This window comes from Eucyclogobius newberryi, unplaced genomic scaffold (genome assembly GCF_026437365.1).
Source record: "Eucyclogobius newberryi isolate DKJ021-1_F unplaced genomic scaffold, fEucNew1.0.hap1 SCAF_6, whole genome shotgun sequence".
NCBI lineage: Eukaryota > Metazoa > Chordata > Actinopteri > Gobiiformes > Gobiidae > Eucyclogobius > Eucyclogobius newberryi.
Window position 1 is genome coordinate 19,323,541 of NW_027316278.1, and position 24,943 is coordinate 19,348,483.

General features: G+C 38.8%; 1 protein-coding gene and 1 long non-coding RNA gene across 3 annotated transcripts in view; both read right to left on the minus strand.

Annotated features, from left to right (window-relative positions):
• The window catches only part of LOC140347147 (uncharacterized), a 413,233-nt gene that overhangs the window by 36,860 nt on the left and 351,430 nt on the right, over window positions 1-24,943 (minus strand). The gene's annotated exons all lie outside the window — the stretch shown is intronic.
• edil3a (EGF-like repeats and discoidin I-like domains 3a) overlaps window positions 1-24,943 on the minus strand; it is a 131,397-nt gene that overhangs the window by 24,982 nt on the left and 81,472 nt on the right. For both annotated transcript variants that reach the window (XM_072432742.1, XM_072432741.1), the window contains exons 5-8: window positions 18,504-18,685; window positions 12,421-12,576; window positions 10,587-10,731; window positions 9,905-10,089 (exon numbers count right to left, since the gene is read on the minus strand). In XM_072432742.1, coding sequence (XP_072288843.1) covers window positions 9,905-10,089; window positions 10,587-10,731; window positions 12,421-12,576; window positions 18,504-18,685 — 668 coding nt within the window. The remainder of the gene's footprint in view (window positions 1-9,904; window positions 10,090-10,586; window positions 10,732-12,420; window positions 12,577-18,503; window positions 18,686-24,943) is intronic.

The following is a 24,943-nucleotide window of genomic DNA, read 5'->3' on the forward strand; positions in this document are numbered from 1 at the left end:
CGTCTGACAGCATCGGCTTCTCTCTTGAAAACATCTTGAAAGATTATGGTTTGGTATCCCTCTGTGTAATTTTTATCTCCTGCCAAGGCGAACTCTCAGAACAGTCCATTTGTATGGCTTCTTTAAAGTTTTCATAGACATTATAATTTTGAAGTGCCGCCGCTGTTATTATCTGCTAATCAAGTGGGTATTCAAAAATACTTTACTAGACAGAAAGTGTACTTTGCCCTAAGCACTCAGATCTCAAATTAAGTGCAGCTTTGATACAAAATGATTTAGCTTTTTAAACAAAAAAGTACTTTATACATAGTGTTTCCCTTTACATCTTTTTGAAGCAAATAAAAATATAATTCTGAAAAAAAATACTTGAACCAAAGGAACACATGCAAGGAAAACATGCCTTTTGACAAATAGTTCACACTACTCTTCTAGGTACACCACTTGCCTTGTTGCTAAGACCTAGTGTCTGCTCAGACTTTGGTGGGAGCCCGCACCCACAGCTATGCAGTCGCTTTGATTAATAGGAATACTTAATTTGTCATTAGCCTCGATTAATTCCATTAATCTAGCAGCTTTAAACCCATTTTGTAATGTTGCTGAGAATTACTTTGCCACCGTGACCACTCTGAGAAAGACAGTAAGTATGGTCATTACCTTATGATCAATAACACCGTCCATATCAGTTTCCTTTTGGGCCTGACATTACACAGCTCTGGTGTAAAAGAGACAGACATTTTATATGCCCGGCTGTGTAGAAATGGACTTCTGCCCAGGCAGCCATTGATTTTCTGTGCCCGTATAGTCTCTCCTCTCTCCTACACGCGCACACTGCAAATTTCATAAAACTAACCAAGATTAATTCACTTAAATCTAGATAAAAAAGCTTACTTATCTTGTTTTGAGAATTTTTCACTCATTAAACGCTAAATGTGTAAGATTATTAAGCTTATTTCAAGAAAATATATATATTTTTTCTTATTTAGTTTTGAAATCTATAATCTAGTAAGAATACATGCAAAACAAGCAGAACAAGTTTTCAGACGTTAAAAATAGGAGCCTTTCTTAAAACAAGAATATTTTAGGTACAATAACTTTTTTTCCCTAAAAATAAGAATGTGACATCCATAACATTTTAATATGCATTTATTGAACGCTTAGGCACATAATTTCAAAACCACTACAAATAAGGTAATAAACAGAACCCTTACAATATCCAAATCATCTTTAGTTTTTTACTACAATGACATCTTCAAGGTTATATTTTGTCATAACGTACACACAGCTGTTGAAATTGATTGGATAATATGATGTATAGTCAAGAAGTTTTTCAACATCTGTCAGTTCTGTTGCTTGCGCAAGGTTAGGTACAGCAATTTCATATGCAAGAAAATCTCTGTTTAAACCCATTGTTTCATAAACCTGGTATTCAAAGCAATATAACGCACAGTTAACAATGAAAATATTTTTTACAAGCCCAAAGGTGGGAATTGAACCATTTGCAGAGATGATTATCAGAGACCTATCACAAATGTATTTGTTACCATACAGAACAAGCCACTTCACCCTCACTGCATGTTGTACATTGTCCATCCCTAAGAAATCTCTAACTTTTGTTCTGACATGTTCAATATTAGCAACTTCTGAAACAGGACCCAATTCTTTCTCATGTAAAAAAATCGGGTGCTCGGTGCCTGCTTCATTTTGACAACATTCCAATAACTGATTGTGATTTACAAGGGACTTACACACATTCTTAAAGTTCAGTTTGGAAGACCATTGTTTAAAGAAACAGTGTTTAGACTCAAATCTCATGCACATATGCCTTATAACAGGTCCCAGAGACATCATCTGAGAAGGTAGATGCAGCATGTAATGTTGCTTTAGGATTATATTATTTTCTGGGAAGAGTTGTCTAAATAGCTTGAGATGATCTTCTATCATTTGTTTCAGTTTTAACACAGTTTGTACAGACACAACAGGGGCAAAAAGTATTTTAACAATTTCAATTAAATCCAAAATAAAACAGACATGGGGATTTTTCTCTACACTGTCCAAGAGGAATGGCAAAATCTTTATCAATATCAGCATTTGCCCAGATGATTGTTTGAGTTTATTGTCATTTGAGGCTAATGTAGCAACACTTATTGGAGAGGGCTTATCACACACGTCTACTGAAGAAAAAGGAAATGTCTGCATCGCTGCATTAAACATGTCCAACTCCAACTTTCTAGAGAGAATAAGGTATTTCAACACACACTTAATTTCCATAGGTGCTACACCTTCAAGAATAATGTGCATAATATCCTGTGGCATTTGCTCTATTAGATTAAAACCTGGAAAATCAACCAACTTGCTTTGTCGGTTTATGCCATAAGTAGTTTTGAGGGAGGATTTTAAGAATTCAGTGCTAGCCCTTTCGATTTCGATGCACTGCCTAATGTGTCGGTCCATTGTCCTTTTAGTGAAGCTCCTTTCATTAAAGTTTGTTTGCATTTCATCAAACATACACTCACAATGACGACATTTGCTGTATGCAAAACCAACTCCTTCCTTAAAACCTGCAAGCTCATGCTGGGCAAGTGTGTCACCGCACACAGCGTCAACTGCACCAGTTAGGTGAAATTGCCCATTCACAGTATCAATATTAATTCCATTGTACAGCAACTTCAAATCCTGGTCTATTCTAGTTATTAATAACATCTACCCCGCACTCATCAATGTCCTTTGCCTTCGCTATTGCAACGAGTCGGATTGATGCAAGCTTTAACCTAAACTTTGGGTCTATGTTGCCTAAAGTGTAATAAAACATTAGTAATTTATTTACTGCTGCATGTGAGCCCAGTGGATTACAAATTTCAATCTAATCCGAGTACAGTATCACTTGTAAAGCAGATTTCTTTTTAGAAAACAATGGATGGGTTTTGAAAAATGATTCCATCATTAATGTCATATACAAAACTGTCTTTGGGGCAACTTTGTGGACTGGTGTTGAGCATTTCAAATATTTTTGAGTTAGACAACAGTTGTTTAAGACTTTCAATAAGTGAGACATAGTAGAAACACTTGTTTTTGATTGCAAGAACCCTTGATTCTCCCTTTTTAACTCTGCAGGCATACTTGGAAATGATAATCTCCTCAGGTGTGACAGGGTTACAAAGCTCCTGCATTGCTCTGTCCTGCATGTTCGCTGTGGAAAATACGGCAAAAGGATCTTGAAAGTGATCCAGTGTTGATAGAACCTCTTCTTGTAAATGTTCAATGTTGGAATGTCTTTCAAAGACAGTCCTGATGTTCTCTCTTAGGGAACTCAGAAGTGCCACTTGATACTGCTGGACACCTGAGACAATGTTGTTAACGCTTCTCTGAAAAACATACAATCATGGAAAAAAATAATGTTAAAAAACAAACATAACATCTCAATAAAAAAACAAAACATAACAAGGTAGACAACAAAATATCCTTCATCAAATGAATTAATACATTTTAATAATATACTCTCTTTGTTTAGTATAAAAATGATAAAGCGTGTTCTTCATCTTTTCACCAATATAGGCCAAACAAATGAACTAAAAAAAATAACTAGCAGCAGCTATAGATGTGTTGGCAAGAAATACAATTTGAATTATTAAAACCAGATTTTTTACCTGCGTGTGTAAAAATCTGATCGTAAGTGCAAAATATTTACCTAGGTAATTTATTCTGACTGTTGCACATTGTCCTACTTTTGTTCTGAACTTGACTCTACTTTAATTTCTGTGGAACTATGCATAACCACATTTTTTTTTATACCTGCCATGCTAGTATCAAAATATAAGAATGGCCATGTTTTTATGTTTTTACATCACATTGACATGACTCCAAATATGCCTGGTAAAAAAATAAAAACAAATCTTACCTGAGATAGGTGGCATTGCTCCCGCACACCAATAGCAAATGCAACAGCACATCTGGCAAGATCCATAGTTGCTCTTCCACTCTACAGAACGGGAAAAAAGTATTATAGTTAGTCCAGCATTACTGTTCTGTAAAACCTCAATCAACCAAAGCCAATATTTTAATTTTGTCAATTTGTTCATGCAAGAACCTGTACCTGACGCACGCAACGTTAAGAGGAGATGGAAAAAAGTTCTATGAGCACTGGGTAACCATGGTAACCATGCACTGCACGCCCAACCAACACCGTGTTGATGTGTTGTTATCCGAACACGTCATGACGATAACAATGATGGTGCACCTCTCTAGACCATTAATAAGGCCACTAAAGGCAAAGGACTCGCTCTCTCACCTCAGGAGCGCTTACAGATCTGAGGCTCATCGCAGGCCAGAGCACTCTGTGCGCAGTGACAAACACAGCATACGTACCAATGCAAACATGTAGCCTAAATATCATACCAATAGCCCGTTTTGGGGGTCTCCAGGAGAATTGTTACGCAAAGACATTTATTTACTAAAGCGTCTCGACTCGAAATATCGGATCAACTGTACTCCTTATTGCGCATCACGAATAAAGTAATCATAAAATTATAAATCGTTACATTACCTGATTCTGACATTGATCTTCCACCTCCACAAAACTTCCCGGTGGCTCCTGTTGCTCCAGCGTTGCAGATGAAGCAGACGCGGTAGATGGCGTCTCCGCTCCGGGTACAGCGCGCACCTGCTCCGCCCCGTACCTTGTTTCGGTGCAGTCTGAAAAAACAACTGTACCAAAGTGTTCTCGTCCTATGGCAGCTGCGTTGGATGTGGTGGTCAGCCATCCTCTTGGAGGGTTCCCAGTAGCTAAATAATGCGAATGCGTGCGTCGGAGATGGTAATAAAAGCAGTTGAAAACACGATATTCCTCGGCGCATCCATCCACTCCACAAATGACGCGGAAGTCTGGGCTCCGACCATGTGCAGTATTAATATGACTTAAAAGGGACCGAAGCGTCAAAGCAACAAATACGAAGGAAATCACACACCTCCAACAGGCCATGATATCCCAAAAGCAGAAAATCACTTTCGTAGATAAGTCTGTCGTGTCTTCTTCTCAAATTTGTTTGAATGGAGAATAATCTGCCGCGCTAGGTTTGGACAATACCAACAAACACCGTGGGATTATTAAAATAAGAAGGGGAAATAATGAACAACAGTAACCCGAAAGCGCATACAAAATAAACGACAGAAAAAACATAAATATGTATATCAAGCATGTTTTATAAAAAATGAAACAACGACATAGATTAATTTAGTTTATTTAGTACATTTTGTCAGTGGAACATTCCGGCGGGATCAAGCGGAAGCGATGACTTTGACTTGGTGAAGGCCACTCAATAAAGTTTATTTAGTAATGCAGTATTGTTACCATGTTTTATATATTGTACGTCCCATATAATATTATAAAAATTGCATGTATATTTTTGGAGATCGTAAATTGCAAGGTGGTATGAATTTGTACAAAATCAATGTTACACCCCCATGGCCATTTCCAAATGGTTGTGACCCAGAGCGATCTGCGCATGGATCTTGCGCATCTTGCGTCATCAATCAGTCGAGAAAAAAATGGTCGATTTAAGAACACGAGGTAAGCTTTTTGTATTTCTCTTTTATATTAGTCAAATAACTAATGCTTTGCAAGAATTGAAAAGTGATACAATTTTGGTCAAATCATGGGTAGAGCAGCAATACAAGAATTTTTAAGCATAAATTGTGGCTAATGTAGAAGGCTTACAGATGCTAGTTAGCTTAGCAACTATTGCACTTAGCTAGCTGCGTTGGCGCCACATTGGACCACACACCACACAGAGTGTCCACACAGCACATTTGTATAAATTAGGTATAATACAGGAGTGAAATTTTCAATGTGTTTAAAGAAAATAAAATGTACTCTTTCATTTTATTTGAAACGTTGGTGGGGTTATTTCTTGGCATGCTAACGTAAAGTATATTGTCTTGGTGTCTACATGCTCTACATTGTATGAACAATGTATGTTGTCTTTTTGTCGTAATTGGCTGCCAACATTGATGAGAGCTTGCTTTCAACACTGAGTCGTGATGATCTGAGGGACCTTTTGCTTGGGCCAGAGCATTTCAGAAGGAAACAATTGTGGTCATTATTCAATCCAGAGGTATTTATTACTTTGTTAAAACATTTGGTTCTAAAAATGTGCATTATGTTTAGTACTTGCAGTTCATTGTTTGTTTATTTCTGTAACACAGCAAGACCATACTGTTTCTGCAAAGCAGGCTTCGATTATCCCTCAGACCACTGCTTCTCCCAATACAACCCCATTGAAGACCCTGCAGCTCCCCTGTCCACCGGAATATGTGGTCTACACCGATACTGAATTGGAGCAGTGCCGAAAGAACTACTGTGACATGGCCAGCACTGGCACGGAAGAGTGTATCATGTCTAAAGAGTTAAGATGCAGGCTGGTGAGGAACACCATTACAAGTATGGTGTCTCTACTTAGAGCAAGCCCCGGTCAAATGGTCCAATATCCCTCCAAAACCGATGTCACTGCAATGGCTAAAAGAATCGTGGAATACTACTCAATGCTGCAGGACAAGGACTTTTTAGACTAAATGTTGTTCTTTTTGGTGCAAACATGAAAATAATTTACAATTTGTTTCCAGGGGAGCATTAATGCCTACCTGCTAAAAAGATTGCAAAATATAAAATCCCCAGTTAAAAAGCAGGGTCCGACACCTGAGAGAGGCCGGCCAAAGAAAAGGCGGATTGACTTCTTGAGTGACAAAGAATTAAATGAGGAAAAGGCAGATTATGATGCTGATTCCAGTGGGGCATCAACCATTCTGCTTTCACCAGCCAGCAATTCTGATGATGCTTTTAATTCAAATTCATTCAAATTAAAGTACCCTACAGTATAAAAAGCTTCAGTTGTAGTCATCTGGACTCAGTTAGAAAAAAATAGACGTTTCGACTCTCATCCAAGAGTCATTGTCAATAAAAGAATTTAGATCGAGAACTCCGATATTAATACTGTTCTGTGGTAAGACCCGCCCATTGGGCGGAGCCTTCCTGAAGTAGAAAGAGTTGTTTGTTTCAACAGAAACTCCCCCCTTGTATCTACCGCGCTAGCCTATTCAGAATTTTAATGGCCTATTAGAATCCTCTTTGTCTTTGTGAGACCCTGGCTCAACCACCCTGAGTACCTGATTAGCATTTAAATGTCCTGGTCCTGGTCCTCTACCTTTCCAGGGGTTCAGTATACCATTATAGATACAAGGAAGATTGAATCTTAGCCCTCCATTCCTGTTTAAAGAAGGTCTTTCTTTTTTAACAAAAATAGCTTCCTTGACTCCTCTTTCAAACCATCTTTTCTCCCTGCTTAAAACCTTCACCTCACCGTCTTCAAACGAGTGATTAGAGGCTTCAAGATGGAGATGCACGGCGCTCTGTGGTCCTGAACTTGTATTTCTTCTGTGCTGATAAAGCCTCTTGTGTAGAGGCTGTTTAGTCTCACCTATGTACCGTTCTTTACAGCTTTCTTCACTGCATTGGATCGAATAAACTACATTGCTCTGTTTTTGAGTCGGCAACTTGTCCTTAGGATGAACCAGTTTTTGTCTTAAAGTGTTTCCTGGTTTAAAATAAACAGGGACTTCGTGTTGTCTAAAAATTCTCTGCAGTTTTTCCGACAGGCCAGAGACATAAGGGATAGAAACACCCTTCCTTCTCTGTTCAGTTTCCCTTTTGTCCTGCTTCTTGGTTCTCTTCACTCTGTTGAGGGCCCAAGCGGGGTAACCACAGGCTGAGAGGGCATTGGCAGCATGCCCATGCCCATTGGCATGCCCACATTGCGTTGGTGAAGGCGCTACCAGCACTCTTTCCCTCTTCAGCGCTTCCGCCCAAAAAAATGGGGTGTGCCAGTGAGGCTTTATTGCACATCCTTAAGGTAAAATGCTTTTTATAGAGTTGCATTAAGAATACAGTAACAGTTGACATTTACAACACCCAGATAAAATGTATTGTTTTTCTGTTTAATAGCCTTCAGAAGACCCCCATGTTTTTCTACAAAAGAGAACTCTCTCCTGTCCTGTACTACTTTTCGATGGTTGCAAGTGCATCATTGCGGTGGGCAATACACCAGTTGCAACATTAGATAAAGAACAGCTTGTTGAGGGGGTAATTTATCTTATGTCTTATTATTACACTTTCCATCTGACGTACCCCAAATGTGTGGCAACCTTACTGTCTGTCATTCAGACAGAAATACTTCAGGATGCCATTCATGAGCGACACCACCTCCTCATACAAAAAAGCCCTGGCAGAGTGGCGTGATTTCATTGGATAGTAGTGCTGTATTTTGGAGATGGAGGAAGGGGATTTTAGAGTGTCTGTTTTTCTCTTCATTGTTTTTTTGTATTTGTTGAAATTGCAGCTTTGTTCTAAAGGCGTTCACATGCAAGATTTAGTTGAGCAAGTTTAAGGTCTTTGCTTTGTGAATGTTTGTGCCACAAAATGTTTTTGCAACAGTAAATCTGTGTGTCCATTACAGATGTAATTTTATACTTAGCTATGGTTGCTATGGCACTGGATTGTTCAAGATTGTCAACGTGTACAATATTTTAGAAAAGAAAGATATTGACACTCATTTTGAGTTTCTTTTACTTCTTAAAATAAGCAAATTAAGAATTTAAGATTTATTTGCTAAAATTAATAATAAATAAAACTAATAATCTTTATATTCTAGTTTTAAGATTTTCTACGTTAATTTGCTGCTTACAATTAGTGTTTTATGCTTTTAGATAATTTAATTTGGATTGTTACTTAAAATAAGCTAAAAACACTTATTCTAAGAGTTATACGCACTTAGAAAAAAAGTCTTGTTTCAAGAATTCTTGATAAGTAAAATTCACTTACCCCACTGGCAGATAATTAAGTATATTTTCCCCTAAAACAAGTATTTTTCTAGTTTTAAGGTGGTGTAAATTTGCAGTGCAGCATGTAATATGAGACCACTAGTTTTCTTTTACCCACAGCAATCAATTTTGCTTAGCCCTATGGCCTGGACTAGGACTGCCTCCGATGTAATGCCTGCGCTTTCTCACCTTCAGCGTGGCATGTAAAACAGCATATCTAAGTAACTTTACCAGTCTAATGACAGCCGCCCAGCCAGTGTGACTGCAGAGCACTGACTGTGTCGCTGCTGGGGAAACACCACATGTGCTCAGAAAGCCAGGAAAAACATTCTGATTTCTAATTCTCTCAGAGTGTTCTCATTGAGATTGCTTCTATTCTGTTTCACAGCTTGAAGTAAGATGTAAAGGCATTTATGGCTTTTTCCCCTAAAATGACAAATTGAGAATGGATTCAATATATAAGGTAATATGCAAGGCCATAGTGGGCCTAAATTAGTCTGATAGATATCTTCAATTGAGCCATACCGATCCCTCAGTCTCAAGGCAGAGCTGCAGATTGCGGTGTGAAGCACACTTGGAGCCATGTCTTGTCCCTTTCAGCCGACAGTTACAAGCATCAGCTGCTGTAATGAAAATGATGGGCTGCTTTCTTTCTTCGTGTCTACAGCGTGGGCAGCTGCTGAGCAAAACAAGACTCAACTTTCCAATAGAGGCGTGTGGGTGTGTTATTCAAATTCATTGGAATTAAAGAAAAGATGGAAATGCATCCTACTGGTCAATGTTTCATGATAGAAAGCTTATAGAGTTAAAGCTTGAAGATGTAGAACCATCCACAACAGACAGTGAACTAAATCAAATATGTAGCGAACAATGACGGCGGGTAGAGTTTATTGATATGCACTGGCATGTATGGCATGGATTAATATGCAAGGGAAGTAATTGCTAATCTTCAAAAGAGGAGCAATAATATTGAGCGCAGCCCTATCTGCCAATGGTCAGAGCTCTTTTCTGCACATGATGAAGACAAGCAGAGCGTTACCTGTAGCCACTGCGACTGGTCACTGCGTCCAGCTGTCCAGGCGTTGACCTTGCCCTGTTTGTCCAGGCGGGCCTTCCCCGGCTCCCAGGTGAACATGTCCATGTTGAGTGTCCTGAAGATGCTGGAGGCTGTGACCTGGTAATCTTGGACATGGCCTGACTTCATCCCCAGTGGCTCGGAGCAGCCTATAGCACACATAATATAATCACATGGTACATTTTACATTTAAGAGTGCTGCTGCAGTGCGTTTTCACTACTGAGCAAATGCTGCTAAAAACACTGCATTGGATAACATGATTAATTGTCTGCATGGCTAGAGTTCCTGCAATGCCGACTACATGTGAGTAAAACAGAGGTGCATATGCCCCCTGGTGCATTCTGGTTGTGCAGGTGTGAAGCATAAAAATAATAAGTGTATGTTTTATTTCCACTGCTATGAACACCACTAGCCTTGTGCAGGACATTTCAACATCGCAACATTTTAAGACATACTAAGACACACATGACAAACTTCATTTTGGTTGAAAATGGAGGTTGTATTGTAATTTAAGGTTGTAAATTGTTCATTAAGTGATACATTTTATCCTGGATGCCCTTCCTAAAAGACATACTTAAGCTTGACCTTTCTAAGGCATTTCATGGTGTCGCATACTATTTCAAAAGGTCTAAAAAGATCATTTACCTGACAGCTCACAGCCGAGTAGCTCCATGCGAAGGGTACAGTGCCTCCTGCAGACTTGTGGGTAAATCCGCACATACTGGGCTTCGATGGGAGGAGTGAAGGAATTGGCCGATGGAGCATTGTTGTCCACATTTCCTCTAAAAATCTGAAAGATTAAATAAAGGGTAACTAATGATTTTTTATTTGTTTTAACAGTGACGTAACTTGTCCCTCTGCCACTGTCTCTCATGACTACTCCACACTCAACAAATTGCTGTCATTCAAGGTCAACGAGCTAGAATTACCGGGAAAAATAGACAATTTCTCGCATCATTTGAGCTCGTAATTTATAAGAACAGTGGTGTGGTTTAAATTAGTGGTCCAATTATGCTACTTTACCTGCTGGAGTGTTTTATCGAAATGACCTCACATTAGCTCCGATGCATTATACATTATTGTTCAAATCTAGAGGATCTTTTTTTACTGCTGTAAGTAAAACAAGAACGCTCTAACTTATAAGCACGTAAAAATATGGAGTTGCTGCACATAACATCAAATCAAATAATGTTTTAATGGGTTGCATTCACAGGACATCATATGCTAGAAATGCCTGTGGTTCAAAACTGCGCTGGACAGGTCAGAATATTATGGTGGAATTAGAGTTTTATCTTTTAATTTTAAATGAATTGTCAGATTGCGGATTTGTGGTCTAGATTATGGTCCATATTTCAATGTTTATTCACAATAGCTTCAGAAAGTGGTGCCATTATCCAACCCCAATGACGTGATCGTTGTCAGTTGAAAGATCTTTGTAAGTTTGTGGAGCCAATCGCAATCAAACAATAATAAGCTTCAACATTTATAAATGTGTTATTATCATTATAGCTACCTCATGAATGTCAGTCGACCAAAACATTGAATACAATACATTGAAAAAGAGTTTAATTTTATTCACATTTATTCCCCCATTGAGTTACTCCTTTGACAAAACGACTTATTGTCCAAATTTAGACCTTATTCAGCCCAGATTTATTCCAGGAATGGTCATTTTATAGACCGGTTTTAGATCTGGTGGTAATAGGAAGGGAAACTATTGTCTTAGGTGGTACTTGGTGTGAAAGGTTTATATCTCAAGAAAAGAAAAAAGAAAAAAAATTGTCTTCCCATGTATTTGTCCCATCTGTCCCAGTGTCCGGCATATTTGTCCATTTTTGAGTTCAACGTAAAAGTACATTTTAATAACTTTTCTTTAACTTTGTGTCCAGTAGACCATATATTGCATCTGTATTATCTTGTCTTTTATAGCCACTAATTCTGGTGTTTAAAAAAGAGGCTAATTGTTAACGCTCACTATCATTAATAGTTGGTATTTGATGATGTACATCATTAACTGCTACATGCGGTATTTCCATATAGCAATTTTCGCACCATTTGTGGAACCATGACATTTCATAACTACAAGGCTTCTATTGGAAAATGCAACCCAGAAAAATTAGAAAACATCCCTGGCCATTGTTGTGTGTAATAAATTTACAGAGAAATTTGGAGGTCGTGGTCTTTCGGGGAGCCCAGCCAAATGGAGGACAGGCGCAGTTCCCTGTCAAGGATGATAGAATGCTGTGAGGCCTGTTTGGTGGCTGTTCATCCCCAAATAGTTTAAAAATTCAATCTAAAAGTCATAAAAGTGGAGAAGGGGGTATGGCAGGGGCAGCAAGACAGGCCCGGTGTGCGCGAGCTAATTAAAAAGCCATCTCATCATGTCCTCCAACCTGTCCTTGACGGAGTCTGTTCACTGTGTGTGTTGTTGTCCATGTGCTGGTCTTCAGGGATCAGTGATGGCTGCAGTGTGTCTCACCATATCATCGTCTTTGCCCTTCACTTTATACGTCCGCCATGTCTTCCCGTCATCACTGAAGGCAACTTTGTAAGACTTGACATACTCTGGGCTGCCGATCCGCTTGGCACCCTGCGTAATTAGGCCGGTGACCCTCATTCTCCGCAGCAGGTTTATCTATAGGAGCAAAGCAAAAGGAAAACGTGTGAACCTATTAATATGAGTGCGTGCAGATGACAGGAATCAATTCTCAGCCTGTATCTTTTCTGTCAGGGCCATCCATCCTGTTCAGAGATGCAGTGATAAAATTGGAACGTTGACTTAATTTGCAGGGACCAGATCGGGTCTGTCAAGGCCTGCACAGACTGTCAATACTGAATCAATATAAAGCAGTGGCAATTTAGAAGGAAATAGAGGATTAAGTGCTGTAATATAAAACAAATATCTTCTGTCTCAGCACAAAGAGAAAGTATAATATCCCATTTTAGTGTTACGACTATTTTGACGAGAAACATCACAGTAATGCTATTAGAGCCATGTGATTGTTGTGAACACAATTTGACCGTAGAGTCCCACGATGGTTTGTTGAACTTAAAAACGGTGCAAGGGAAGACCGTTATTTTACCCGTAACAATCTGGGAAAAAATCACAATCAATAACAGATTTGTGAGTGCTCTGGGAAGGCGGCCTCATAAACAGGTTTAATAAAACAAGCATGAATGAGGTAAAATACAGCTCTGGATATGTTTTTGATGATGGGTCAACAATAAAACATTGCTAAAATATGCATGAAATGTGTATTTTAAACAGCCAATATTTAAATATTTCCTAGACCATAATTTAAGACCTCCTCTATGGAAACAATCTCAAGCAATAACAATCGAAGAATATGAATTGAATAACTAACTTAAAAAACAGGAGTCGCATGTATTCTTATATTTTTGTTATATATTGGTGTTTAAAAAAGTGGCAGACATGATTTGTCTTTTAGATTTTTGGCCCGTGGGCTTTATTAGACAGGAAAAGACTCTCTGAAATGGGGGATGAGAGAGAAAGGCAGGACGCGCAGTAAATTGTCAGAGTCCGGATTCAAACTCACAACACTGCGGCTGCATATGTGCTGTGCATTAACCACTCGACCACCGGGCAGCACAGGGACATTCATCTGTGTTTTTCTCCTTTCAGCTCCTTTTTGATTGTGATGGTGGAATTTTTGTTGACTTAAATCACATCCATAATTGTGCACAATTGAAATGAACAATAATAACTGAATAAATATTAAAAATAAATAAATATCAGTTAACATATAATTGGTCATTAGCTTAAATTGAAGTAACTTAATTTAGCTTTTAAAATTCATTGTTCATACCACAAGCAATTACTATACAACATTTAATATAAACATAACAAATACTACTTTTCACCAAAAATAATGAAATAACTGTAATAAAAAATAATAATAATCACCTTTAATGTTAGTGGTACAGACATCAAAACACTGTATTAGCTTGTATTTGACATTCTTTATAGCCCAGTTTGGATTGATAAAAGCACATAATAGATGGAACAATGCATGTGGACATTTAAAAGCTAACTCATATATAGCGCTTGAATGAGTAATAGCTTCCTGGCAGGGGCCGTAAGTGATGTTTTTCTTAACGCTAACATGGATCGAAACCTCGGCCACCTTGCAATCCTGTTTTCGTGTTTAAAAATGAGGAAAGGAGTGATTTTACATTTTTCCCTAACACCTTATGACAGTCGACGACAGCCTACTTCATTATGACAGCGTGACAAAGCCTGTGGGGCCGTGGAGCACTGAGTCACAGATCCACACGACGGGGAACCAAGCAGAGAGACTGAAGCACTCTCTGGACATTCTCTGTAAACAAATGAACGATGAAGACCACAAATAGTGATGACAGCTATCCATTAATCATTTTAGCAGCACATTCACACTAACAGTTTTTTTTTGTTAATGCGCAGAAGAATAACACTCCACAGATGTCCACTCTCAGGCGGCGGAGTGACGGGCCAAGAGCATAAAATGAACATTAGCGATAGAAGTGATCCAATCTAATCCAAAAGAAATCTGAACAGGAGGCAGAAGGCACGACATCTGGCATAAAACAATGGCAAATTATCCACTAGTATTTAGAAGGTTAAGCGTTAAAAAAGGGTGCAGCACATCTTTCTTATCACTGAATCTGTTTTATTCATTGCCCTTTCGTAATAACTACGCAGTCAAGCTGAATATTTTCTTACCTTTGAATTGTCCGGTTGTTTAATTGCCGTTAATTATGCATGGGGACCACTCTTCGAGACGCACGCTGTAATAAGCCACTCGTGAACGTTTCTTTACTCTGGCCACAGATGGATACTTCTCACTAATTAGAAAGCTTGTCACCAAAAGGCCATTGGCGTGCTAATTGGGGTGATCCTTCAGAAACACGCTTCTGTCACACAGGGCGCTAATAGTGATGCATTTGTTTAACTGTGGGATCACTGGAAACATCCCTCACTTCAAAACCTTTGGCCTCTACATCTTTAGTGTGTTAGGAGACTCGGGAAGTGTGTGTTAGCAGCTAAGCACAGTGCGTATGACAGGTTTACTTCATTCAGAGTCATTGTCTTCTCACTGCGATCCATTCTTATGCAGTTGATTTCTATTGCACATTATACAAATAAAGCCGTTTACAAAGTGTTTCACGCAATGGTAAAAAGCACAAAACGCAAATCGATATCAAATTATAACAAATACAGCTAAATAAAACAACTAAAAATTCAACCATAATTGAGTATGAGCAAAATTGAATGAATAAATAACTAACTAAAGAAACCAGAGGACCACACACAGAGGTGCAGTAGTACAACCACATCGAATTTAAAGGTTCTCTATGTTACTTAAAGTGGAGGGTCTGCTTGCCTCAATGGAGATGTTTTAGCTTTTCTTGTAATGTTCCAGGGAATGGCATTAAACCTACATCGTTACATGGTGAAGCTTTAACATAACGTAATGTAATCATGTATATGCAGCACCAGTCTGTCACACAAAAGTGTTACAGTCCATTTCTTTACTTTGTTTGAACACCTGGTATCTGCATTTTGGGATTTAACCTGTTTTCTAAAGTGTGTTCTTAAAATGAGAACATGCTCAGTGTGAAACCTTTAGCAATGAACATCAGGGGGTGTTACGCAAGAACTTAAGAGTTAGGACCTGTTTTTTCTGGTTCAATGCTTCTACAGAAGATATTTTTGTTATAAAATCAAAGGAATACATAACTGATTACATCTGTGAATAGCAGCTGTTTGCAGCATATGTATGAAGGCATAGAATCAAAATAATAATATTTATTTACGTCATCATAGGTTTTATAAATGTCCTTTTTGCACTGCTGCTGCTGCATTATTCTGAAGTGTTAAGGTGTAAGTCTAATTGTGTGACGATACAATTATCCTTTGTTTTGTCTTCATTGCTCCAGAACAATGTGTGGGCTTCCTGACACAAAACACAGAGTCTGCAGTCTTTCCCATACAAGCCAGTCCCCGTGCCTGAGCCTTGTGTCCTTCCATTATGTCATTAACTGGTTAGCTCCTATTAAATTATGTATAGCCCTCTTAGGCTTCACCGCTGATTTGCTTTGTTTCATTTCACAACACTGCTCACTACAGCAGCAGCTACTACTTTCTGCTTCATATTGGTCAAACCTGCAACATATTTCCCTGGAGTCTTCAAATGCAATTTTTTGTGTGAGTGGCTCAAAGTGGCGTGCCAGATATAGACATGCACACTTCATAAACACACACACAAGTAAAGCATGCCTGTTTGAATCACTATGATGTATTATTCAATGCTACAGTCTGCGCTCCGCTCTTTTGTCAGGGCTATTTAGAGGCGTTTTACAGGAGGAGGCTGGTCTGACAGACATCCGTCCAACAGAGGCCGCTAACATGGCGTACACATACGAACACATCTCGGCTGATTGGCTTGTCATCTGTCTGGAGATGCTGTCCCCCATGCCACGGGCAACAGCACATAGGCAAAACCCTCGTGACGCCGTCTTCTTCTTAGCATTATCCCAAATCACTGACATGACTGTACACCTCTGTACTCACGTCCCAATTACCAGCCCCCTCTGTAGCGGCGCGATGCCTCCAGCACCTCTCATGTCGTCCCACGTGGCATCATTAAAGTCAAACAGGCGGCAGAATGGTGTGGTATTCTCTCCTCAGCCATGTGCCAGGTTGTCTGTTTCCCTCCTCTGCCTTTATCTGCGGCGCTTTTACCAATTAATTATTTTTCATTACCAACCTGTCGACGCTTTTGTGCCTTGACTTTTTCCCATCACTGTGTTGTCTTTATTTTTTGATTCTATTTTGTTCACAGTTCAGCGTCTGTGCGTTAGGAAATCAGATAAGTCTTTTAGAAACTTGCTGTCAGCAATTATGTTGATCATGCAAAGACAAAAAAGACAGGAATATGAACCTATCTGAAACGCAGTTCACAGATGAGATTAAGATGGGTTCTTTAGTTTCCAATGATTGGAACTATTGGATTTGTATTATTAATATAATGATTATTTTCACGTGTGGCAATATAATATGTCTGCTTGTGTTAGCAAAAAAATACATTTCACATAAAGGAGGACTAAGAGCTAATGTGGCGGCTAGCAACTACATTTGTTCTTTAATTAAATTATATTATGGTTATTGATTAAAAAGCTAAAATTATATTGATTAGTCTAAATGGTCAGAATAACAAAGCCTGTAGGAAAGATCAGCTCTCCCAAAGTGAGTAAATATTTCAGTTGTATATACCTAAAAAAAAAAAAAAAAGGATTCTACAGAAGTATTACACTCCATTTATTACATCTTGAAAAAGATATGCCACAAGGCTACATTTGTGTGTTATGATTAGTATGAGAAGGATAGAGAGAGAATTATTCACAGTTATTAAAATTAACACTGTGGTCATGCACCGGTGAAATTCTTAATTCGCTTTCATAAACATAATATTGCCATTTCTCTCGTATGTGAACAGCATTATGAAATCAAACTTACTGAATGGAAGTAAACTTTAGTTATGTGACATAAACAGCCAGATAAATAAAGCACTTTGTTTTAGGGTTTTCTTTTTTGGAGAATAGATTGAATTGAAGGAACTTATTTTTGCTTCTATATGGTCACAATTATCAGTTAAATAATGGAAAAGGGAATCCATCAGAATATATGCAAAGTCTTTATTCTAACGCCAACATGTTTCACTTGGCTTACAACACGAGCATGATGATTATTAAAATCAGTCAATAATGTCACAATTCTTTTTTTCATTTTACGACTATATTGTGATCACCAAAACCGACTTGGCATGATCAAGCTCTCGTAGAAAGACGCCTTAGGCAACCTATTTAAAAGTGCCTCCACTATACAGCCAAACAACTCTGCGCTAATAAAATGATGAAATAGACCAATTCATAGTTTCCATGTGGGATTATAAAGTGTTGAGTGCATTTAAAGCGATTTCCACATCGCTTTAAATGCAGCTCAGAATAGATGTACCTTTTTGCGCTCTTCTATACACATGTGCACACCTGCATATGTAACACCACTGGAACACACTTTGTAATTGCATTTAAATACTAGGCAGGGAAAAAGTCATTGCATTTCTCCACTGGACTTTCTTATAATTTATGTAATCTACAAATTATCCCCTTCACGGTCATATATTTAAAGGCCCTAAACCAGGGGTGGGCAAACTACGGCCCGTGGGCCACATCCGGCCCGCCAAGCTTGCCCTCAGGCATATGTCTGCACTAGTATCCTTAATAAATATGATGTGAAATGAATTAAATAATAGATTCAATAGCCTATATTTGACAGAAAAGTTATATATATATATATATATATATATATATATATATTTTTTTTTTTTTTTTTTTTTTTCACACCAATGATCGCGGGCCGGCCCTTCGCTACTTGCCAAGATTCGAATATGGCCCTCGGAGGAAAATAATTGCCCACCACTGCCCTAAACCATAACTGTCTGTGTGAGTCTGTGTGAGTCTGCCATCTTATCAAAAGGACGTGTCGTGAGGCTTCAGTACCTGAATCCAGGGCCATCGGTCGTTCTCTGCAGCGGTCCAGGCATTGACCAGGCCTTTCTTGTTGAGCCGGGAGAAGTATGGGTACCACTTCTGTAAGCCGAAGAGCGCACGGTGAGTGGAAGAGGCGGTGATCTGCTGGTTGGAAATGATCCCGCCCTCCATGCCCAGTGGTCCGGAGCATTCTGCGAGAGGACAAAGAACAAGTCACCTAAATGTGAAGTGAGATTTAAAGCAAGAACACAAATGTCAACGTGAGTTTATGCATAGCATTTCAAGGGTTCCTTTATATTCAGAACAGTTTTGAATCATTTCTATTAAGTAATATATAATGTATCTTTTCTATTTAGTATTTGTATGAGTTTAACTTACTGACCAGGTTCACATAACAAATAATTACAATCAAAATGTTGATTTATCAAAAGGATTAAAATATTGTCAACATTTGCATTTTGAGGGGACTGGTTTTCCTCTCCCTTACAGTTGTCAAGTATCTGATTAGCCTTTGACTGCTTTGAGTCAAATGCCATTTGAGGAAGATCTCAATTTCTAAAACACTGTCCAGGCATAGTTCAAAGGTGACGTTCCATCAACAATCTATAGGATTATAGTTTATAGTTCACATAAGGGAAAAACAACATGTCATACGAGCTGACAAAAATAACAAAAATGGACATCAAGCAGATTTCCAATGTGCTGAAACCGTGGATTATTCAGTACATGTCCGTCTCATTCACATTCCAACTCTGAATTGCGGTGCTGAACATTTGGCTTAGCTCCGTTTGCAGGTTCCATTACTAAAATTATAACTGGTTTTGGGGTTGTCACTCTCACAACTGTATACTTGATCTGCACCATGTAGTCGCCATCTACTTGCAAACATGCTCTGTGCTGTCCCCTACTTGGTGGGCATTCCTCATTTTATTTTTTTTCATATTGTGCCCCCTCTCGGTCACCACAAATGTTAATCATGTTGATGAATATGGCTTAGTGTGTTGATGCAGAACAACTTTCTCCAGCTAAACTCGGACTGAAGTCATCGTCTATGGTCCACACACAAAAAAAAGAAAGTGTCGGCTATCACCTCCATTCTCTACAAGTCTGGAGGTAATAATCCAGGGCGACAATAGCTCAGTTGGAGTGTTTGTGTGAATGAATGTATGCAAATAGGAGAGTGGTTTCTTGATGTAAATCACTTTGAGTGCCTTGAATTGAAAAGCGCTATATAAATGTGACCCTTTAGCAATGGACTCAGACTGGAACTTTAACAGCCACAACAATAGCATCTGATATAGTGTCTAAACCAGACTTGGAGAGACTTGGAAAGCCTTATCCATGCGTTTGTCTCCAGTAGGTTAGACTGCTGTAACGGCCTGCTCACTGGCCTCTCCACACCAACTGTAAAACAGCTGCAGTACATCCAGAACGCTGTTGCTAGGGTCCTGACTAGAACCAGGAAGTACCATCACATTAGTCCTGTGCCATAGACAGTCAATATCACTGGACATAGCGAATCCGCTAGATGCCAAATAGCAAGTAACTATGTAAACTCAAGCCAATTTCCCATTCAATTCTATTGGGAAATCAGTGTTTTATCTCTGTAACTACTGCTGTGAGGCAGTGTCATTTTGGCCTTAAAATATTTGTATGAAACAGCTCTATGGGATCCTTGTATTTTATAATGATATTTTGTTTGTAAATCAAGTTATGAACAGTAATAACTGAGCAATCTGGTGAAGCATTTTTCCAAGTTAGCATTAGCATCAGGTTTGATTGACAGCTGCGAGCCTCATTTCTAAGAGCCCGCCTCCTTTCGTTCCTTAGGGCTCATGCTTCCGGCCACATGGTCTGTGCCCTGGAGCAGATAAAAACCACTGCTGCTGAATGCATAACTTTGTCAAATGATGTGGACAGTGTGTTTTAGTTAGTTAAGCCATGTTCTGCCAAGTCAAATTTGCTTTTTTATTGTGGTTAATGTTTGTCAATGGAGCAAATGGTTTTCTCTTTCTGACTTCATTTTATTGGACCCAAAATACTGTCAGCTTCACAATCTGTTCTGCATTCATCTGCACCAAAGAAACTACTTGGGCCTTCATGGCCTAGTTCCAAATTACACTTTGCTTTCATGCTAATTTGTTATCCGATATCATGAGATGATGAAACTCACAACCGAGCTGCAGTAATGTTGAATGAGTTAAAATGTATACAACCATCATTAATACGTTTCAGTGTACTGAAATATGTTGTAGACATTATATTACATACATTATAGTGTCTATGTTTACATAATGGACTTTATATAGCTATATACATGGTTTCAAATAAACCTCATCTAGTAGTTATCTGGTTTCTGGAATGATCAGATTATTGAAATGTCATGTAAACAGTTGCATCTGATGTGATAAATCGGATTGTTCACACAGCAGGTTTTGACAAGAAAAAATATGCAAAAATGGCAAACTAATGTGGCTAAAACAAAAATTGAAAAGACAATGTTAAAGATCACCAAATACAACAGCAATCTAATGATTAACTAACTAAATACTAGTCAAAAATAATATCCACTATGGAGTATCTTATTCATGTAGTTATCTGTTATTTACAGGCCATGTAAATGTACACAGTGCAACAGGCAGGCTGGCTGTTTTTTTTTTTTTTTTTTAATCAATACTGTGCATAAAATCTGGTGTTTTTGTATTTCAGAATGAACAATGAATACATGCACCTGAACCAAGAGATGAACTTTTTCCTCTAATGCAGTAGATCTGATTTTCTTTTCATAATTGTTCAGGTAAAAATGTCCACATTTACCATAAATCTATGACATTTGACTCAAGGCATTGAAGCGCTCCTCTAAGATACATTGTCTGTTTATGAAATTATGAATGATATATCTTCCTCTGCACCACCATCACCAGGACCTCAAGTGGGAGCCCACCATCAGCTCCTCATCAAGAAGGCCGAGCAGAGGATGTACTTCCTGCAGCAGCTGAGGAAAGCCAAGCTGCCAGCGCAGATGATGGTGCAGTTTTACACATCCTCACCTCCTCCATCACCGTGTGGTACGCTGGAGCCACAGCCAGGGACAAACAGAGACTACAGCACATTGTGCCTCTGCTCAGAAGGTGATCGGCTGCAGACTTCCATCTCTGCAGGACCTGTATGTCTCCAGGGCTCTGGGACGAGCAGGTCGGATCACAGCCGCTCCCCTCAGGCAGGAGGCTACGGTCCATCCAGACCAGAACCTCCCACCACAAGAACAGTTTCTTTCCCTCTGCCGCTGGACTCATGAACACTTCTAAACACCTGCCACTTTGACAATTTAATCAATCACTCACTGCACTGTTCACTTTCTGCACTGCATCTATGAATTTAACTGTACCTTTTGTTTACATAGTAAGCATTTTTTTTTTTTATCTTATAGTAAATTTAAATAGATTTTCTTCAATGCATGCCCTATTTGATTCTACATCTTCTTTCTATCTATAACATCTATCTTGTTTTTATTATTGTTCATCGTTGTATGTTGCACCGAATCACCAAAGCATGTTTCTATGTTTTTGAATTTTGTTCATTGACACCGGCAATAAAACCTTTCTGATTCTGATTCTGAGATGTCTGTGTTCTCCAACAGTAGACAGTTGCCTGTGCCAGTCCTCACCTGAGGCCTGAGGACAAGAAGACGTTTGTAGGCTGCAGTAAACTGGGGGTGGTATTGTGGTTGGATCCACCACAGGCTATGACAGAGGAGAAGAAAAGCTCCAGATGGTCTTGACTGAGTTTATAGGTCAGTAGATAACAACACTGGGGTTCACCGTTTTCCAGGTGCAGGTATTTGTTAGAATATTCCAGAAGATCGGAGACACTGTGGCTGAATACCTGTGTCACCGGGTTCACCTTTATCTTCTGTCTCTCCCACTCTATATGAGCCATCTTCAACTTGTTTCCTAGAGTCAATCCCTCTTTTTTGCCTCGTACAGCTCTAAAATATACTTCCACTTGATCTTTCCTGGTGGCAGTGTACCTCCCTCAAAAGTACATTTCAGAGCAGCTTAATCAATCATCTAAAACTACATGGACAGAAGAGTTATCATCAGGAAAAGAGGAACCATTGCGTGTACCTCTGCTTCAGTGCCTTGAGCATGGAGAAATGGCATGATGAGCCATTGGTGATTAATGAAAATATTCTTCCCCCAATGCTTTGCAGGCATTATTTTAACGCCAACATTTTTTACAACATCAAGTTACAACACGTGCATGATGATTATTAAAGAGCTGTGCGGGTATTTTTTCACCTTACTGAGCAAGCGCAGCTGATAAAAAGGCAGATCTGCTGGTCAAACTTAAAAGAGCCATCAAAAAACAACATTTCTGGCAGGTGGACTAAACATGGGGAATCTGCATTAGTAATGTGATTTTATTGGTTGTTAATGATTGTAAAGCACTGTATTACGCTGTGTACAAATTGTATTTTGGCTACATTAATGCACTTTTCAGGGTATTCTTTGCTGTGTTTCATTGTTTCATAAGACATTTTTAGGAACTAAACAAAGCAACTTTTCTACATCAAATACAAAATGTGATGGATTTCCAAACATTAAAATCCAAAAGTGAAATAAGGTAAGAGACAAAACACAAACCATCTCAACAGATGGAAAAGGAATCATGAATTCTGAAAATACGTATGACATTACTCACTACACTGAATAAATAAACAGCATTGTCAACAATGTACTATCCATCATTTAAAAAAGGTACCACAAGCCTAATGCAATGTCTTAATTGCTCATTTACATATAAAACATCAGATCGCATCAGATTGTGAAAGATTCCTCGTGCTCTGGAAAGATTCAATTAGAAGGCAATATGCACAGGAACGCAGCTGTTTGCCTCTGCAATTGTAAGATAACCGATCAAGTACAAGGTTCATAATTGGGCATCGAGGTATTCCAAGCAAACAATCTTAAGTTTGGCCAAAGATTTCTGCCTATAGGTTGCTATAGTAAGTAATATCCAGACACTTTGTGTAAAACTATAATGTTATACTTTGTTTAATCAACTTATGCCTTTAACATGTATATAACTATATAATTATAGATCAAAACCTATAAAAAGAAAATTATTCCTGATGAAATCTGAGGTAGGGCAGATCAAACATGCACACAAATGTATTAAAACAAAAAACACCTGGTTGTTCCAAAATAAATACCATGCACCTAGGCCATTTTGAAGAGTCAAAATATCAGAAATCTGATGACAATAAAAGGATCAACAACAGTAGGAAGGACAAACATTATGTGATAAAATGTGAATATATGATTATATTTCTGTGATGTATTTTATCTGCATAATAGTGATATTTGATCTGCATCATTAGTCTAAGAGAAGAACGGGTGTGTGACAAACTGCATTTGTTTGTGAAGGTATCATAAAGATGGGCCAAAGAATGTTGCCCCAGGGGGGGGAGTTGCACCCCCCCTTGCAGGCTTTATCTCTACGGAAAAATACCAAGTGCCTTGATGTGAGGCTGACCAATGAGAAATGTGACCCGCCTATTCCAGAATATCTAATAAAACCAACCAGTATGGGAAAAAACGGGGTGAGACGCAGGAGGATCACGCAGGCTGCGTACCATAGCTTGCGTGATCAGTCCCCGCGTTTTCTCCCAAGCTTGCCATACAAATGTCTGATATTTCTGTGTCGTTTCATATTCTAAGTTGAATTGTGTTCTCGATGTGTTACGGAATAGCATCGGTGTATGTCTCCTCCCAAGGACATTTTCTGATTCCATGACATTTTCTGGTCCTATCGAGCCGGACGACCAGCTGCCCTTCGCGGAGATTGACGGGTGAATCGGTGAAGTCTGTGCACAGCTAAAAGAAGTCCACTTTTCCCCGTGGCCGCCCATCGCACCTCATTCTCCGCGAGGAGAGCGCGTCGTTTCAGACAAAAAAGAAGGTCAGACAAAAAACTTTGTGTGTGAAAAAGAGTTAGCCATAAAACGTTTTATGCATTAGTTTGATATTTACTGGAAAAATATCGTAGGCTTTTATGCCCAGTTAGGTATTACTGAGGAAATGCCCAGTTAGGTATTACTGAGGAAATGCCCAGTTAGGTATTACTGAGGAAATGCCCAGTTAGGTATTACTGAGGAAATGCCCAGTTAGGTATTACTGAGGAAATGCCCAGTTTGATATTACTGAGGAAATATGTGTGAATGTAAGCGCTGTGCACGAGCGAAGTAAGTAAGAGAGAAGTGTGAATGTGTGAATGAGGATTAATAAGTGATTCACTAACGAGTGTGAGAATCACAATTAATCTTACAAGGGTCACAAGGCGTTATTCTGAGAGATCTAAAATTTGTAGTCATGGGTGAATCTTAAACACCACGTTTATGTCCGGAGGAATCTAATATGGAATTTTCTCTAGAAGCTTTACATTGA